The 19,711-nt window shown below is 43.1% G+C and overlaps 1 protein-coding gene across 1 annotated transcript; it reads right to left on the bottom strand.

Annotated features, from left to right (window-relative positions):
* Positions 1–208: 208 nt before the first annotated feature.
* Positions 209–19,666, bottom strand: LOC146608827 (protein NLRC3-like). The gene is made up of 7 exons (XM_085348884.1): positions 19,199–19,666; positions 18,766–18,870; positions 8,698–8,832; positions 8,259–8,390; positions 6,395–6,636; positions 4,512–6,294; positions 209–386 (listed from the first exon to the last, which is right to left on the bottom strand). Exons 1-7 carry the CDS (start codon positions 19,297–19,299, stop codon positions 209–211), a joined length of 2,676 nt encoding a protein of 891 aa, XP_085205010.1. The 5' UTR covers positions 19,300–19,666.
* Between the last annotated feature and the right edge of the window lie 45 nt (positions 19,667–19,711).

The raw sequence follows: 19,711 nt of genomic DNA, 5'->3' as shown, positions 1-19,711 counted from the left end.
ATGAACCCTGCTCAAGTCTGTCACTTCTATTTGGAGCCAAGAGGAAAAACTGTTGTTCAGTCGTTTGGAAAGACACAACATTTCTGAAAGCACTCAAACTTCTTCACATTTGTCTTCAGACACATCCTGAACATTTAGGAACTAAAGAACGTTTCAAATATCAAAGATCAGAAATATAGAAAAACAACAACAGCTGTGTTCAGTGAACTCACCTCAGAGTCTCCAGTCGACAGTTTGGACTCTCCAGTCCAGCACACAGAAGCTTCACTGCTGAATCCTGCAGCTTGTTCTTACTCATGTCCAGTTCTGTCAGATGGGAGGGGATGGACTTCAGAGCCGAGGCCACAACTTCACAATGAGTCCCTGAGAGTCCACAGTCAGCCAGTCTGTGATCATAGAAAATACAAAATGTGTTATTATAAAAGCAGAAAGTCTGCATTATAAACACAGACTGAATGTATATGAAGACAAAACAGAGTGAGGTCATAATCTGATGAACATCTGCTCTTCACATCTGTGCTTCAGCTCCTCTTACTGTGTTTGACATGACACAACGATTCAGTCTCTCTCAGACCTGCAGACTTTTAATGAGAATCTTTGTTTGGCTTTAATCTGCAGATGAAGGAGGAAGATGGCGTCACATTTAGGCTTCCATAATGTCCACAGTCTGTCAGTGAGATCTGATCCAGAGTCAGAGTGAAGACACACATGTGGACTGTTTCCTGTCTTGAATCCAGAACATTTTGAATGAGCTCAGCTCAGTGAAGAGTTCCAGCTGGAAAGATGATCTCTGTTTGCTACCTGCTGCTGTCAGGTACGACTGTTCACGTCCACACTCAGGAAAAATCTGCTGACTGTCACCAAACGGAGCAGAAATGTCATCACTGGACAATAATGATGAATGAACTCAGAGCTGCTGATATCACATCTGATTTCAGGGGAACTAAACACAGAAATGATTGGCTCCTTTTAGCTTTCTGTGCCATTAGTCTGCAGGTTTATCACTAGTTGGCAGAAACAGACTTGTATTAATGTTCAGCGCTTCAGTGTTTATGACTCCAGATCCAGGTGACAGCAAGTCAAAATGATGTTACCTGTCTGTGTCCAGCAGCAGCCTTTGAATATTGTTATAAACTCACATGGATCAGTTTGTCTTTGATTGGTTTGTAAAGTTCAAATTCATTTATATTCATCAACTCTAAATGAAAAATGTTTTTCTTCTTCTATGTTTATTATTAGAGTAACAAATTCTTATAGTTTCCTGTTGTTGAGAATTTCAGTGTAAAACCACTCGGACCTGTGCATCACTGCACACTGTGAAAGTATTACTGCAGTTTAATCTATAATCCTAATCAGTGTGTTTACTGGACTGTAGTCAGACCTCCGTTATACCAAAGGAAACACTGAACGTCTTCAAAGTCACAATAAATTTATAATAAATGCTAATAAATACTGGAGTGTTAGAAAAGATGCTTCCAGCGTGTTTGTCTTTGATAGGGTTTATTCTGTTCGTCTACAGTCTGACCACTTGGGGGCGCTTTTGTCTCTTTTGCTCTGAGCCTTGGGTTTATTCAAACTGATTTTAATAAACTATTTTCTGCAAGTTGAAGCTTCATCTCCATCTCCAGTGGTTGTTGCATATTTTATGACTATATTAGTAACAGTCAGAGAGTTTAGAGTAAATTAGATCTTCACGTTTGATTTTTGACACAACATAAATGGTGAGCCAGTGTCAGAGGAAGTGACAGCATCCACCGAGGACCAGGGGGAGTGGGAGGACTGGGGGACCAGGCCAACAAAAAGGTGATCACTGATACAGGTCAGCAAACATTTGCTCATTTGGTGTCTTAGAGCAGACTCCGCCCAGCTTTGTCATCCATGGTTGCTCTTTCAAAGGAATCTAGTTACATATTATTTTACTTAATGATTTACTGACACCACTGACTATGCAGGACAACCCCACGTCTGGAGCCAGTGCACATGTGCACAGTCTGTAAATTTATCCAAGTCACACAAGCATTTTGAAATAAGTCCTAATCAGTCCAAGAAAAACAGTCTTGAAGGGTCTGGATGGACTCGCTGACCACACCAGAACCAGCACTGAGGTTTAGTTCTCTTTAAGACAGATTTCATGATGGGAACCAAATAAAACACATTTCAGTCAAACATGCCACAGAGAGCTCTACAGAAAGATTTATTAGGTTCCTTGATGGAGCCATAACAAACGTCAGCGAGCGACCTCCCAACTGTACATTGATTAAAATGACAAAATAAACTGGGAGCGTCTGGTGTGACGTTACTGTGGTCTGAGTGGCGACTTCCACATTCGCCCTCAGTTGAACGTACACATCAGTAACAAGGATCTGTGGAAACTCTCTTGGTAAGTAAAAAGGATGCAGGGAGGCGGATCGAAGTTCAGTCTCAGCCGTGATTCCCTCACCACCACTTTATCACCAGCTCTCATTATTTTAAAGACAGAGACCCTCACACTGGGCTTCACTAGTTACTGCTGGGTCTCTGTTATACAGAAGGCCCATGCCACATTAAGGAAAAAATAATGTCCTTAATTTCAACATTAAAGGTGAAAATGACTTTGAGAATAAAGAAGAAATGTGGAGATTTGCTGTTTCAGGACAAAGTGCCACAGCTGCTGTACTCTCTGAGTCAGTGAAACTTCAGCAGTGGTGTTAGCTAAAGAAGGGAAATGATTCCTGTTACACATCCATGTGTTATATAAACACAGTGTGGTGAAAAGTATAAAGATGCTGAAAGGATGGTGCAGAAAGCTGAAAAACACAAATCTGGAAGATTTGTACAAAATCAAATGTCTTGTAATGGACGGATGCGAGGTTATCGATGGTTCCACCTTCATACAATAAAGAGGATGGATGCTGCAAAACTGGATGATGAAATATTGGTTCAGCACTTTGTTTGAAAGCGCTTTAGAAATAAAGTTATTATCATAAGACGGTGGATCACTTTGTTTCACTAACTCATCTAAACAAAGCGTTTTGTAGAGGGGACAGCAAACCTGGCAGTTTGTCTTGAAACATCAAATCTCCACATTTCAACTTTTTTCTCCAAATACAATTTTGACTTTAACCTCGACTTTATCTTAAAATGATCGGGAATATTTTTCTTACCGTGGTCCTAAAACTCGGCCTTACTCCGTTTCCATCGAAGCAATAAGGTCAGCTTTCTTGTGCTCCACGGTAAACCTGTTCACCGTGGAGAAATCACGCTGAAGAACTCGGCAAGTAAGGCCCCTGTGAGCTCCACATCTCCAGCGTCGGGTCCCAAAAGAATAAAAGTGACTCTCGACTATACTGGCGAACCTGAAGATCTCCACAGAGCTCTCACTAAGTGGCAAGTCAGCATCCAGGTGAGGAGGATGGCTGTGAAACCAAAACGAGCCAGAATGACTCAACAATCCACTTTAAGAAAAACAAACACACAAATCACTCTGGCCCACTCACTGCTGCTACACGTCACCAACCACCAGGGATGATGATGATGATGCTGGCATCAAGTAATCAAAGCTCAGCTTCTCGTCTGGTGATGATTTCTGATCATTTCTATGATGATCGTACCAAATAATGCAGATACGACGTGATCACGCCCAACACTCTGCCAACGGGCACAGACTGACCTCTTCCTGCTGTGAGTCGTCCCTGTCAGAGCCTCGTCTTTGTGACTTGGTGATGCTGTGGTGTGTTCGTGACCTCACACGCTGTTTGTGGGACTTTTGTTGTAAAGGGGCGGAGTCACGAGTGGTGACAGTATAAAAATAATGACCTGCAGTGACCTTTGACTCTAATTTTGGATGTATGCTGGCACACTGTTGTCCATCTCAGCTCTTTAGTACAGAGGAAAGAAAAACTAAAGAACTGAAGCACATATGCTGATGGTGATGATGTCACAGATAATGTGATTGTTCACACGTTCAATAATTAGTTGGAAAAATTAAGAAAGTGCAATCAGAGCCCAGATAAAGACAATAACATCAGACAGAAAGAGCAGTGATCAGAAGCACAAACAGAGGCTGCTTTGGACCATCTTCACTGTTTCACACAGTTTCACTTTACTACAAACACGTTCTTTGTAAAGTCTCACTTCAGTCTTCTCTCCTAAGGAGCAATGCTAACAGACCAACAGCAGCACAGACATGAGCAACAGTCTCATTACTGTCTGCTGCACCGTGTTAACACGACCAAGCGGAAACAGCACACAGATAAAACATGTCAGACTGCAAACTCAGCGTAAGACTAAAAACCGACGACGTGGTGAAAAGCTCACAGTTACACACCCACATACATGTGAAGGTGCACTCTCCTACCAAGGTCTCTGCCAGAATAATACAAATGTAGTGTTCTGATAAAAAACAAAACATTTTTAAAAGCATGAAAACAACTCTTCACTGTGAACACAAAATAAAGCAGAATTTATTACTGTGTGACTGAGTAACTAAACTATCACTAATTGATAATATTAATGATCACATCTGGACTCACCGAGCCTTTCTGAAGTTCCTCACAGCTGCAATCAGTCGACGTCGTCCCTCTGCTGATGTTTTGTACTTCTGCAGGTCAAACTCATCCAGAACCTCCTTTGACATCTGCAGCATGAAGGCCAGAGCTGAGCAGTGGATCTCAGAGAGTTCCTTTGATTTGTTCTCTGACTTCAGGAACTCTTGGATCTCCTGAGATAATAAGATGTCGTTCATCTCCATCAGACAGTGGAAGATGTTAATGCTTCTGTCAGGAGAGGATTTTGTCTTCCTTCCTTTTAGATTCTTGATGACTCTCTGGATGGTTTCTGGACTGTTCTCTGTCTGACCCAGCAGACCTAAGAGTCTCTGGTTGGACTCCAGACAGAGGCCATGAAGGAAGCGAACAAACAGGTCCAGACGACCATTTTTACTCCTGAAGGATTTTGTTAGTGTTTCCATCAAAAAATCATCCAGAGATGACTCTTTGTATTTTTTTCCCAAGAAGTTCTTCAGCACCTCTGACTTCCTGTTGGTGAAACAGTGGAACATGTAGACTGCAGCCAGAAACTCCTGGATGCTCAGATGAACAAAGCAGTAGACTGGTTTCTGGAAGATCACACACTCTCTTTTGAAGATCTCTGTACAAACTCCTGAGTACACCGAGGCCTCTGTCACATCCAGACCACACTGCTCCAGGTCTTCTTGGTAGAACATGATGTTTCCTTTCTCCAGATGTTCAAACGCCAGCCTCCCCAGCTTCAGAAGAACTTCCCTGTCAGCCTCCGTCAGCTCCTGTGGACTCGTCTCATGTCCCTCGTGGTACTTGTTCTTCTTCCTCTTTGTCTGAACCAGCAGGAAGTGTGAGTACATGTCAGTCAGGGTCTTGGGCAGCTCTCCTCTCTGCTCTGTAGTCAACATGTGCTCCAGAACTGTAGCAGTGATCCAGCAGAAGACTGGGATTCTACACATGATGTGGAGGCTCCTGGATGTCTTCATGTGGGAGATGATTCTGCTGGACAGCTCTTCATCACTGAATCTCCTCCTGAAGTACTCCTCCTTCTGGGCGTCAGTGAAGCCTCGTACTTCTGTTAGCCTGTCAGCACATGTAGGAGGGATCTGATTGGCTGCTGCAGGTCGGGAAGTTATCCAGACGAGAGCCGAGGGAAGCAGATTCCCCTGGATGAGGTTTGTCAGCAGCTGGCTGACTGATGACTTCTGTGTGACATCAGACAGCAGCTTCCTGTTGGTGAAATCCAATGAAAGTCTGCTTTCATCCAGGCCGTCAAAGATGAACAAAAGCTGAGAGACAGCCAGCTTCTCTGCTGTGACCTTCTGTAATGTTGGATGGAAAACATGGAGCAGCTCCAGAAGACTGTACTGCTCCTCTCTGATCAGGTTCAGCTCCCTGAATGAAAGCAGAACCACCACACTGACATGTTGGTTCTCCAAGCCCTCTGCCCAGTCCAGAGTGAACTTCTGCACTGAGAAGGTTTTTCCAACACCAGCCACGCCGTTGGTCAGAACCACTCTGATGGGTCTCTGTTGGTCAGGTAAGGCTTTAAAGATGTCCTGGCACCTGATTGGAGTGTCATGGAGGGCGTCCATCTTGGAAGCTGTCTCCAGCTGCCTCACCTCATGTTGGCTATGAACCTCTTCACTCTGTCCCTCTGTGATGTAGAGCTCAGTGTAGATCCTGTTGAGGAGGGTTCTACTTCCTGTTTCATCACTTCCTTCAGTCACACGTTCACATCTCCTCCTCAGACTGATCTTATGTTCATCTAAAACCTCCTGCAGACCAACATCTGCTGAAAGAAAGAAAAACAGAAAGAAAACTCTTCAATGTCTGAACAACAACAAGAAGTCCAGTTTTCAGAAATGAGTCCATCAGCAGACGTTCAGTCTTACTTTGTACACAGCTGCTCTGACTGGCTGTCTGCAGTCCAGCTCTGCTTCTGGATCTTTCTCCACACTGGGGACAGGACCAGTCTCCTGATGAAGCAGACTGGTCCCAGTATGAGGAGATGCACTGTCTGCAGAACCAGTGTCCACAGCTGTTAGAGACTGGATCCTTCAGGACGTCCTGACACAAAGCACAGCAGGACAGCTGCTCCTCCTCACAGACACCACTCCTCTTCCTCTTCCTCCCTCTGTGAACACATTTCTTTATCACTAAAATCATTGACTGTCAGTGACAAACATCCAGATTTGATGACACTGTGCAGAAGCTCTGATGGTCACAGAGAAAAGTCAAAGTGGAGAAACTTGTGTTTGAGTTCAGAATCCAAGTTTCCTTTGCTGTTCCTGCCTGTCTTATTAAACACAGAGTGATCAGCCTACAAACTCCACAGTAAAAGCCTTCATCACAGAGCTGATTATGTCCTTCACTGGATGTACTGGAAGTTTGGGATCCATCACTTTCAACTGACCTTTGACCTCCTCTAAAAACTGTGGTGGAGCAGCGGTGTCACATTCAGAGCTTTCAGCTTTATTTTGAAAGAGTTCAGTCATCAGGAAGTGAACTTCTGGGTTCTGATTTCCTTTCTATTCTTTTACAGAAGTGAAGAAGAAGAACTAAAAGCTTTGAAATGATCTGAGTGATATTTTTGAACATTGCCACCAAATTGAGTTCAGCCTCCAGCAGTAACTTTGTTTCATGATGCCTCCCTGATGATGTGATGTTTGATTACAAACCTGTTTATGTGTTAGACATTAATCACATGAACACAGGCAGAAAAAAGAAGCCAATGAAACAAATGACAGAAACGTGTTCATTCACTGCCATGATCCATATTTTCTATGTACAGATGTTTGTAAAGAACACGTGTGCAGCGCTTTGTTCTGAGTATCTGCTGTCAGCACACAGTGCAGCAATAACTACAACCACACGTTTCTGTAGATCCTGAACATCAGCCTGGAGGAATCTGACCTCAGGTCTGCACACAGAGGAGCTTCACCTCTGGGATGATGCTGGCTTCAGCTCCTTCTACAATCAGGCAGAAGCTTCTGCACCATCAGGACACAAACAGAGAGGAGCTTCTATCCTCAGACCATCCAAGTCCTAAATCAGAACATGCTCCCCTCATAGCATCACCATCAGGGTTTAAACAGGACCTTACATCATGTTCTTGTCTCACTGTCATATTTCAGATCATGTCTGATTCATTATGACGTCACACGCTGCTACACTGATCCTGCTGCTTCATTACTGCTGATATTACTCTGCTCACTCTGTTCAGTTACTCTGTTTACATCACTTTGCTCATTTGCTTTGTTCTGCTTGCACTGCTCTGTCAGTACATGCTGTGCTAATGTGGCACAAAGCACTTTAACATTACATCTGCACAATGTTTCATTATTTCATTTAATGATTGTTTCTAATGTTTTGTCCAGTCACAGGAGCAGCTCAGCACATTTCACTGTGTTGTACGTGTATGACGATGCCTGTGACAAATAAACAGCCTCGGACTCTTCAATCTTCTGCATTTCTTTGGAGATCAGCTCAGTGGCCTGTTGAGACCATCTTTCTATTTCTGATGACTCAGTTCAGATTATTATCCTGATACTTTCTTTTAAAATGTGATGAAATCATTTATCTGATGTTCTGACACAAATACACCAAAACGATCCCAAACAGCACAAACCACCACGTTACACACAGTGTAATAAAAATACAGGCAACTACAAATAAAAACACTTTAAAATATAAACTAAAATTACAAAGTGGTCACAGAATTTCAAACACCCGTAAATGAGTCAGCAGCTCTCTTACATGGTCAGCTGAGCTCCATGATTGAAGAACATTGTTGCTGCAGGTTCATCACTGAAGTGTGGAGGTCTGTTTCTGGACCAGTCACTCCTCACAGACACACAGCTGGATGCTGGAGACTGTGACCTCTGACCTCTGCAAACACAAACACATCACATGAATTACTGATTAATCTCTCTTTAAAATCTTTTAAGCAGCTGCAAACACACAAACTGGATGATGTGATGGTTTCTGTCAGTAATAGTTGTCTCAGATTAGAGTACAGACGGCTGCAGAGACGTTCACAGCAACAGAGAAGAAATCATTACCTTGGATTGCATCACTACTACGATTGATACTAGCATTATCGTACCCGGACCACCATTAGGAATCATTTATGATGTCACTGGTAGAACACATTTATAGAAACAACCTTTGAACTCTGAGTCAGCAGCTCTCTTACATGGTCAGCTGAGCTCCATGATTGAAGTTCACTGTTGCTGCAGGTTCATGACTGAAATATGGAGGATATATTTCTTTGGACCGGTCACTTCTCACAGACACACAGCTGGATGCTGGAGACTGTGACCTCTGACCTCTGCAAACACAACCACATTGCATTCATTTCACATCAATTAGTACACCACAAAAGGCATGCAAGAAACACAGTATGAAGGCAAACTTCTGGCTTCAATAACATTCAACAGGTCAGGTGGAAACTTTTCTCAGATTTGATTCATGTTTTTATAGAACGATCCAGCTAAAAAAAATATACCATTAGGTCAGGGGTCAGCAACCTTCAGGACCCAAAGAGCCATTTGGAGCCAGTTTCCACGCAAAAGAAAACACTGGGAGCCACAAATACTTTTTGACATCTAGAATGAAGATAACACTGTATATACTGTTTTTTACCTTTATGCTTTGTATGAACAACTAAGGTGTGTTGCTTATGAAATCCATGAAGTGCTACAGAGAAAATTACATGTTATTTATGTAATGAACACATTTGAACTCTTAAAGAAATATAACAAAAGGAAAGACACCCAGCTGAACTAAAATGATGTAGCAAACAAAAGCTGCTGTGAGCCGCCACCCTTATATCTCCTTTGGGCTTTTGGAGCCTTGAGCTGACTTTTAAAAAATAATTTGAAAAAAAGCTCTATGCTGCTGAAAGATGAAAAATAGATATTTGCAAAATTCTGCCTAAATATGTATTTTACCTGGTTAATGTGTGTGGCGGGGCGTGGTCTGCAGCGCCGCTGCAGGGGAGGCGGACGCACCTGAGCGGCACCCGCAATCACGCCTCGCCGCCTTAACGTCTGTGCTGTTGTGTGTCGGGCTGTGAGCTGCAAAGCTACAGCCGGCTGTGTGCGTACAGCAACCGTGTGTGAAAAGTGGTCAATAAAGAGAAGCTGAAAAGCGAGTTCATGCAAACATCGTCGGGTCTGCCGTGATATGTTTACAACGGGACTTCTGCTCCTGAACCTCTGCGCACAGCGTCTGCAGGTCGGGGCTGTACGAAGTCACTTTCATCTTTACAGGACTGTAAGCTGTCGTCTGTGAGGCGTGAGCGGTAGGGATGGGTATTGATAAGATTTTCACGATTCCGATTCCATTTTCGATTCTGTTTAACGATTCGATTCTTTATCGATTCTTTTTAAAAAAGGAGAACACTAAGGTCGATTAGCTTAGAACTTTGTTTTATATCTTCTCTTTGAACAAGATATAAATTTAGGAGTAACATGGCCTTACAAACCCAACAGTGAGATCTTAAGAGATCCAGCCTACGGCTCTTCAATGTGGTGTCACAGGGACCCCGGGGAAAAAAATTGTAAATGTAAAATAATAAAATAAATATTCTTCTGTAGCAATAACAAAGTATAACATAAATTATTCTGTAGCAATTACACAAGAATATCCAGTAATGTCCCTGCCTACAATTAAACACATTCACTTACCGAAAATCGGGGGCATCTGCTGTGGCAAATGGGTGCAAGCCTTTGACCACAAACTTAGTCACTGCTCGGTAACATTAGTCTATCCTGGCTTGAAAGGAGACGCTACCGGTAGAGTGCAGCGAGAACTGCCAGCGAGCGCCAGCCAGACTCTGTCTCTCTCATCATGGTCACCTAAACGCGCAGTAATGGCAGATAAGGCAGATCGCGCTAACATAATATGCACTGTTAGCTGATTATTTACCTGCCGCATTAACGGGAGAGGACGTGCAAACGTTACCGCTGCTGCTGGGTTGAGATTCACGAGTCCGGAGCAAAATTAAAAACACGACATTCATTTAAGGTCATCGTGTGTTTTGTGAGCAAATGCTTTTGCATATTCGTAGTGTTTCCTCCCTTAAATGAAGTATCTACTTTGCAAGTATTGCAAGTTGCCCTGTTGTCATCCGTTCTTGTAAAGTATAACCAATCTTTTTAGCGTTTGAGCCGCCATGTTTCCTGCCAGGTAAATGACGCTCCGCAACGTGGTGACGTCATTCAGGGTGACTGGAATCGATAAGGGAATCGTTTGCAAAAATGGCAAACGATTCCAAGGAATTGAAACAGTGGGAACCGGTTCTCAACAAGAACCGGTTTTCGATACCCATCCCTAGTGAGCGGTGTTTGTTTTTAACATAGTTCACGGTGGAGAACAGCTGCTGACATAATGTGGATCCAAAGATCCATAATTGGCCTACCTGGGGCTGAAAGTCTCGATAAATGCACGGCGTTTCGGCGGGTACACCGGCTTCCGCGAGTGTGACGCTTATTTGAACGATGAAAAAATAAAAAAAATATAATTTTATTTTTATATTTCAATATCACAATAATCTTCCAATTTAGAACTACAAGTTAAAAAAGAACATAAATAAAATACACTTCAGCTAAATACTTCTAATTTATTTTCCCAAACCACGAGGAGCCGCACTGTAAGGACTAAAGAGCCGCAGGTTGCCGACCCCTGCATTAGTGTTAGTCAATGTTGCAACTGAACTGAAAAACAAAAGATTTTGGTCAGGTCCAAAGAAACAAAGTCACTATTAATACAACACAACCCCCCCAAAAAGAGCCATGTAGACCCCGGGCTCTATGGGTCTTGTGCTCGGAGCTTGTTCCTGTGCTGCCATGATTAGTGCCTCTGTGCTGTCTTTCAGTCCAGCTTTGTTCAGCCACTGGTAGGATTTCTGGATGTCAGCCACTTCCTCTGCCTGCTGGTGGTGCAAACTGTGTTGTTCTGAGTTTCATTGCACGTCTTTGTCCAAAGCACCAGACAAAGGGCAAAGTAGATGCATTTGCATCAGCAGGAAAATACACCCCAAACTAGCATCATCATTATACAACTTTAACAACGGCCACTAAATGATACTTCATACACAGACCAGTGTTAGGTTAAGTTATGATGTCACTGGTAGAACATTTATAGAAACAACCTTTGAACTCTGAGTCAGCAGCTCTCTTACATGGTCAGCTGAGCTCCATGATTGAAGTTCACTGTTGGTGCAGGTTCATGACTGAAGTCTGGAGGTCTGTCTCTGGACCGGTCACTCCTCACAGACACACAGCTGGATACTGGAGACTGTGACCTCTGACCTCTGCAAACACAACCACATTGCATTCATTTCACATCAATTAGTACACCACAAAAGGCATGCAAGAAACACAGTCTGAAGGCAAACTTCTGGCTTCAATAACATTCAACAGGTCAGGTGGAAACTTTTCTCAGATTTGATTCATGTTTTTATAGAACGATCCAGCTAAAAAAAATATACCATTAGGTCAGGGGTCAGCTGTTAACTTGTTATTTTCTGTTTTATCGCGAGAGTACGGTTGCCCGCGAAGTGTTGTTGTTGTGGTCTGTATGAAAAATGGCGGAACGAATAAAAGCGCTGTGACTGAGAGTACAACGTCGTGTTTTTTGAGTTAACATTGGTAGCAGAGGATGGTTTCCAATTACAAAGTACCACCAAAGCTTGATGAAGCCAGGCCATACGAATGCTGGAAGAATGAAGTCAATATCTGGAGACGGGTTACGGAGCTGGATAAAAAGAAACAGGCACTCGCGGTGGCGCTGGGCCTCGAGGGAAGAGCCAGAGAAACGGCCATGGAGATACCCGCGGAAGATTTAGACAAAGATGACGGTATGGAAATACTACTTGCAAAACTTGACGCGGTGTTTCAGAGAGAAGAGAAAGACCGCGCTTATGAAGCCTACTCGTGTTTTGACTCCATTGCAAAGAACCACAGCGTGTCCATGGCAGACTACATTATAGACTTTGAACAGCGTTATAACCGGATGAAAAAGTACAACATGACGCTGCCTGACGCTGTGCTAGCATTTAAGCTTCTAGATACAGCTTGTCTTGATGAGAAAAGTCGACAGCTTGCACTGACAGCGTGCACGGACTTAACGTTTGCGTCTATGAAGTCTGCACTGAAACGGATTTTCGGAGGGAAAGTAACCGGAGTTTTCAGCGGAATTCAACTGAACCAAGAAGCAGTTTTCCTTACGGAACAAAAAGGTCCCAAATACAAATGAAACAACGGTACTTCGTCGCGGAGTGGACAGCGACAACCACTACAAGGTACCAACCCACTTGACAAGTTTGGCAAGCGAACAAGATGTGCTATTTGTCAGAGCACTTACCACTGGGCGAAAGACTGTCCTCATCGTAATGGTGACCAAGTAAAGCTAACTGAAGATGGGAAAGTGGAGGAGTGTAACATTACTTTGTACACTAAAGCCTCAATGACAGACTCTGAAATCTTCCTGACTGAGGCACTGGGGTCAGCCATTATTGATACTGCATGTACACGTACAGTTTGTGGTCAGAAGTGGCTAGATAGTTACATGCGTGACCTCAGCCAAGGCCAAGTAAACAAGCTGTTGCAATCAGAAACCCCCAGCTCCAGACCATTTCGCTTTGGGGATGGTATTGTAGTGTATTCCAGCAGAAAAGTGAAACTTCCAGCAAAAATTGGACAAACAAAATGTGACATTGAAAGTGAAGTAGTTCCTGTTGACATTCCACTACTACTGAGCAAAACGTCTCTCAAGAAAGCAGGGACTGTTCTAGACATGGAGAATGACAGTGTTGTCATGTTCAAGCAGCCTGTTCCCCTAGAGCTCACTAGTTCGGGACACTATTGTGTGGACATTAGAGATGAAAATACTACAGAAAGCTGCAATGAAAATGAAGTTCTCATGGTAACTGCTGAAATGTCTACAAAAGAGAAACAGAAAGTCCTTGTGAAACTTCATAAGCAGTTTGGTCATGCATCTGCAGAGAGGATATTGAGGCTCATCCAAAGCTCTGGCAATACAGATAAACAATGTGCAGTTATTCTACAAGAGATAGTTCGTGACTGTGACATTTGTCAGAAATATTGCAAAACCAAGCCGAGACCTGCTGTTGGTCTACCCCTGGCTTCTGAGTATAATGAGACAGTAGCGATGGATCTACATGAGCTGGAGCCCAATGTGTGGTACCTTCACATCATCGACCACTTCACACGCTTCAGTGCTGGCAGCATCGTAAAGACAAAGAAAGCTGCAGAGATCGTCAACTCCTTCATTCACACCTGGATAAGCATTCACGGTGCCCCCAGACGGCTCTACACAGACAACGGCGGAGAGTTCAACAACACAGACATTCGGGACATGGCTGAAAACTTCAACATTGAGGTAAAAACAACGGCGGGGTATAGTCCCTGGAGCAACGGACTACTGGAGAGACATAACATGACACTTACAGAAATCCTCCTGAAGATAAAAAAGGAACGAGGATGTGACTGGCACACTGCGCTAGACTGGGCCCTTATGGCCAAAAACAGTATGCTTAATGTACATGGTTATAGTCCACATCAACTTGTGTTTGGCCAAAACCCCAACCTTCCTTCTGTGTTGATGGATAAGCCACCTGCCTTAGAGGGCACAACTGTAAGTGCAAGAGTAGCTGAACATATCTCAGCATTACATGCTTCCAGAAAAGCATTTACTGAGGCAGAGTGTTCAGAAAGGATCAGGAGAGCACTACGCAAACAACTTAGGCCTACAGATGACAAATATGAGGCAGGGGATAAAGTATACTACAAACGAGTCGACTGTACAGAGTGGAAGGGTCCAGGTGTAGTTATTGGGCAGGATGGAACTGTTGTATTTGTAAGACATGGGGGGACTCTTGTAAGAGTACACCAGTCAAGATTGACTAAAGTGGATTCACGGACTGGAGATAAACAAATATCACACAGTACTACTGATGATGACAACAAAGACGCAGTTGAAAATGATGACACTGACACACCCGATGGGGAACAGAGTATTAGTGAGGAAGAAGACATCACTATTGACAGAGAAACTAACACTACAGAAAACATGTCTGTCACACACACTACAGAAAACATGTCTGTCACACAAACTGCAAATGAGCCCTCTACACCCACTGATCATGTCTCTGCAAATGTAAAGTTAAGATCAGGACAGCTGATTGCTTTTACCAACAGAGACAACGGTGTTCAACACACAGCCAGAGTGCTAGGCAGAGCGGGAAAAGCAAAAGGGCAATACAAAAACTGGTACAATGTGCAATATCTTGAGCATAATGGTAGTGAAGGTGAAAAGAAAGCTGTAGACATGTCACTTGTTGATGGTCTTTGCACTGAAGCTGAAAACAGAGATGCAGATGTACTCATAACAAAAGATATTTCCTTTGATTCTGCTAAGCAGCAGGAGATTGAGAGCTGGCAAAGTAATGGTGTGTTTGATGAAGTGAAAGACCTGGGTCAAAAATGTGTGTCTACTAGATGGGTCTGTACACTCAAAGAAACTACTAATGGTGTTGTCCCAAAGGCTCGACTTGTGGCACGGGGGTTTGAAGAGGTAAATACTAAAGAACTACAGAAAGACTCTCCAACATGTGCGTCTGAGTCCCTCAGACTGGTGCTAGCTGTGATATGTCAAAACAAGTGGAGAGTAAATTCAATGGACATTAAATCTGCCTTCTTGCAGGGAATGGAACTGTCAAGAGACATCTATCTTCGTCCCCCACCTGAAGCTGGCAAGGACAATGTTCTATGGAAACTGAAAAAGTGTGTTTATGGACTTGCAGATGCTTCACTTTATTGGTACAATAAGGTCAAAGACATTATGCTCAAAACTGGTGGTAAAATATCACAGGTTGATCCTGCAGTGTTCTATTGGCAGAATGAACAATCTGAGGTTACAGGAGTGCTTGCATGTCACGTTGATGATTTCCTTTGGGCTGGTTCAAGTCACTTTGCAACTCATATCATTCCTGTACTGAAATCTACCTTCCTTGTGGGCCGTGAAGAACATGACAGCTTTTCTTATGTTGGTATGGACATTTGTACAGTTAATGATGTAATAGAGGTGCATCAACAACTTTACATTGACAACCTACAACCGGTTCAGCTACAAGCAGCACGGGCTGTACAGAGGGAGGCTCCCTTAAGTGAAACAGAACGTGAGCAACTCAGGTCAAAAATAGGACAGATTTTGTGGGTTGCCAAACAAACAAGGCCTGATGTTATGTTTGACACATGTAGCCTTGGATCTAATATCAAAGATGCAACTGTACAGTCTATTCATGAAGTGAACAAAGTAATCCGTAAACTTAAGGCAGAGAAAGTGACTCTTAAGTTTCAGCACTTGGGTAACAGTGAGGATCTGGCATTGGTTGTTTTCAGTGATGCTTCATTTGGCAACCTTCCTGATGGCGGTACTCAAGGAGGGGCATTAATCGTCCTTATGGGTAAAGGAGGAAAGTTTTGTCCTCTCTTCTGGCAGTCTAAAAAAAATCAGGCGCGTGGTCAGAAGTACACTGGCAGGAGAAACTCTTGCCATGTCAGATGGAATAGACAGTGCTGTCTTCCTGGCAACACTTTTTTCTGAGCTTACAACTGGTAACACTGGTCTAAACGCTCTTCCTTTGATCTGTGTAACTGATAATCATTCCTTGTTTGATGCACTCAAGTCTACTAAGCAGGTTACAGAGAAGAGACTGAGGCTAGAAATGAGCAGCATTAAAGAGCTCATACAAGCCAAGAAAATCAGACAGGTTTGTTGGTCAGATTCAAAATCTCAACTTGCTGACTGTCTGACGAAAAAGGGAGTTTCACCTTTAACCCTTCTAAAGGCGCTAGATGAAGGACTCTGGATACTGTAATCCTTTGTCTACAAAGTTGTCTTTGCATTCAAATGTACCATTGTTTATTGTGTGCAATGATAGTATGCTTTAAGTAAAGCAAAGCACTTTTGAAATGTTTTTTTTGTTTATATGTATACAAATGTTTACAGGGGTGTGTATACAAATGTTTACTGGGGTGTGTATACAAATGTTTACAGGGGTGTGTATACAAATGTTTACTGGGGTGTGTATACAAATGTTTACAGGGGTGTGTATACAAATGTTTACTGGGGTGTGTATACAAATGTTTACAGGGGTGTGTATACAAATGTTTACAGGGGTGTGTATACAAATGTTTACTGGGGTGTGTATACAAATGTTTACTGGGGTGTGTATACAAATGTTTACTGGGGTGTGTATACAAATGTTTACAGGGGTGTGTATACAAATGTTTACAGGGGTGTGTATACAAATGTTTACTGGGGTGTGTATACAAATGTTTACTGGGGTGTGTATACAAATGTTTACAGGGGTGTGTATACAAATGTTTACTGGGGTGTGTTTATACTCTTATTTTATTTTTTTTTAAGAAAGAGGGAGATTGTTAACTTGTTATTTTCTGTTTTATCGCGAGAGTACGGTTGCCCGCGAAGTGTTGTTGTTGTGGTCCGTATGAAAAATGGCGGAACGAATAAAAGCGCTGTGACTGAGAGTACAACGTCGTGTCTTTTGAGTTAACATCAGCAACCTTCAGGACCCAAAGAGCCATTTGGAGCCAGTTTCCACGCAAAAGAAAACACTGGGAGCCACAAATACTTTTTGACGTCTAGAATGAAGATAACACTGTATATACTGTTTTTTACCTTTATGCTTTGTGTGAACAACTAAGGTGTGTTGCTTATGAAATCCATGAAGTGCTACAGAGAAAATTACAGGTTATTTATGTAATGAACACATTTGAACTCTTAAAGAAATATAACCAAAGGAAAGACACCCAGCTGAACTAAAATGATGTAGCAAACAAAAGCTGCTGTGAGCCGCCACCCTTATATCTCCTTTGGGCTTTTGGAGCCTTGAGCTGACTTTTAAAAAAATAATTGGAAAAAAAGCTCTATGCTGCTGAAAGATGAAAAATAGATATTTGCAAAATTCTGCCTAAATATGTATTTTACCTGGTTAATGTGTGTGGCGGGGTGTGGTCTGCAGCGCCGCTGCAGGGGAGGCGGACGCACCTGAGCGGCACCCGCAATCACGCCTCGCCGCCTTAACGTCTGTGCTGTTGTGTGTCGGGCTGTGAGCTGCAAAGCTACAGCCGGCTGTGTGCGTACAGCAACCGTGTGTGAAAAGTGGTCAATAAAGAGAAGCTGAAAAGCGTGTTCATGCAAACATCGTCGGGTCTGCCGTGATATGTTTACAACGGGACTTCTGCTCCTGAACCTCTGCGCACAGCGTCTGCAGGTCGGGGCTGTACGAAGTCACTTTCATCTTTACAGGACTGTAAGCTGTCGTCTGTGAGGCGTGAGCGGTGTTTGTTTTTAACTTAGTTCACAGTGGAGAACAGCTGCTGACATAATGTGGATCCGAAGATCCATAATTGGCCTTCCTGGGGCTGAAAGTCTCGATAAATGCACGGCGTTTCGGCGGGTACACCGGCTTCCGCGAGTGTGACGCTTATTTGAACGATGAAAAAATAATAAAATATAATTTTATTTTTAGATTTCAATATCACAATAATCTTCCAATTTAGAACTACAAGTTAAAAAAGAACATAAATAAAATACACTTCAGCTAAATACTTCTAATTTATTTTCCCAAACCACGAGGAGCCGCACTGTAAGGACTAAAGAGCCGCAGGTTGCCGACCCCTGCATTAGTGTTAGTCAATGTTGCAACTGAACTGAAAAACAAAAGATTTTGGTCAGGTCCAAAGAAACAAAGTCACTATTAATACAACACAACCCCCCCAAAAAGAGCCATGTAGACCCCGGGCTCTATGGGTCTTGTGCTCGGAGCTTGTTCCTGTGCTGCCATGATTAGTGCCTCTGTGCTGTCTTTCAGTCCAGCTTTGTTCAGCCACTGGTAGGATTTCTGGATGTCAGCCACTTCCTCTGCCTGCTGGTGGTGCAAACTGTGTTGTTCTGAGTTTCATTGGACGTCTTTGTCCAAAGCACCAGACAAAGGGCAAAGTAGATGCATTTGCATCAGCAGGAAAATACACCCCAAACTAGCATCATCATTATACAACTTTAACAACTGCCACTAAATGATACTTCATACACAGACCAGTGTTAGGTTAAGTTATGATGTCACTGGCAGAACATTTATAGAAACAACCTTTGAACTCTGAGTCAGCAGCTCTCTTACATGGTCAGCTGAGCTCCATGATTGAAGAACATTGTTGCTGCAGGTTCATGACTGAAGTGTGGAGGAACTTTTTCTTTGGACCAGTCACTCCTCACAGACACACAGCTGGATACTGGAGACTGTGACCTCTGACCTCTGCAAACACAAACATCAATAACTGATCAGTTCTCTCTGACACCCATATGATCAGCTGATCCCTCTGTGATATTGTGTCTGCCTCATAACGCTGACAGGTCAGCCAATCATCAGCGGTTTTTTCTGTCTCTGAATGAACTCAGTTTGTTCTCAGCTCTTCTCTCTGATTCTGCTGCACTGACTTCACTTAAACTTACAGAGTTCAGATCTTAGCAAGAAAACAAGTCAATAAAAAGCAAACTCAGATCAAACAGTTTGAACCAATCACAGATCAATGATTCTGTCATGGTTATGTTGAAATGACTAATAAAGTTAGTAGTGTTCTTACATTATTGCTGCAGGTCCATGACTGTAAGGTGGAGGTGTTTGTGTAACCCCGTCACTCCTCACAGACATACAGCTGGATGCTGCTCCGTCCTCTTCCTCCATCTTCTTGATGTCAGGGTGGAGTTAGTCTGAGAGGTAAACACACACACTCAGAGGTGCTGTTGTACTGGAAGCATCACACTGACGGCTTTCTAATGTTGGAGCTTTGGCCCTAAAGTCCAAACCAGTTATTTTAGAGGCTCAAAGTCTTTAAAAAACACCAAAACCATCACATTATTTAATAAGTACATGATCAGGTGGATGAAGGAACTCAGTGTGTTTGGGATCATCATCATGGTGAGGAGCCCACATGTTACGGCTCCTTTGGAGAGAAGCTGAGGATCACTGCAGGAAGTGAGCTCATGAAACCAAACTGCTGTTTGTGAGCAGGATGACTCTGTTATTGGACCTGCTCTGTGTTCTACATATGATCAATACTTCAAATATCTGTAAACATCTCATCTAGGGCTGGGCG

This window comes from Diplotaxodon limnothrissa, linkage group LG23, assembly GCF_057381915.1.
Source record: "Diplotaxodon limnothrissa isolate DT_005_m linkage group LG23, D_limnothrissa_male_GT1.1, whole genome shotgun sequence".
In the NCBI taxonomy this organism is placed as follows: Eukaryota; Metazoa; Chordata; class Actinopteri; order Cichliformes; family Cichlidae; genus Diplotaxodon; species Diplotaxodon limnothrissa.
This window is presented reverse-complemented; position numbering and strand designations above follow the sequence as displayed.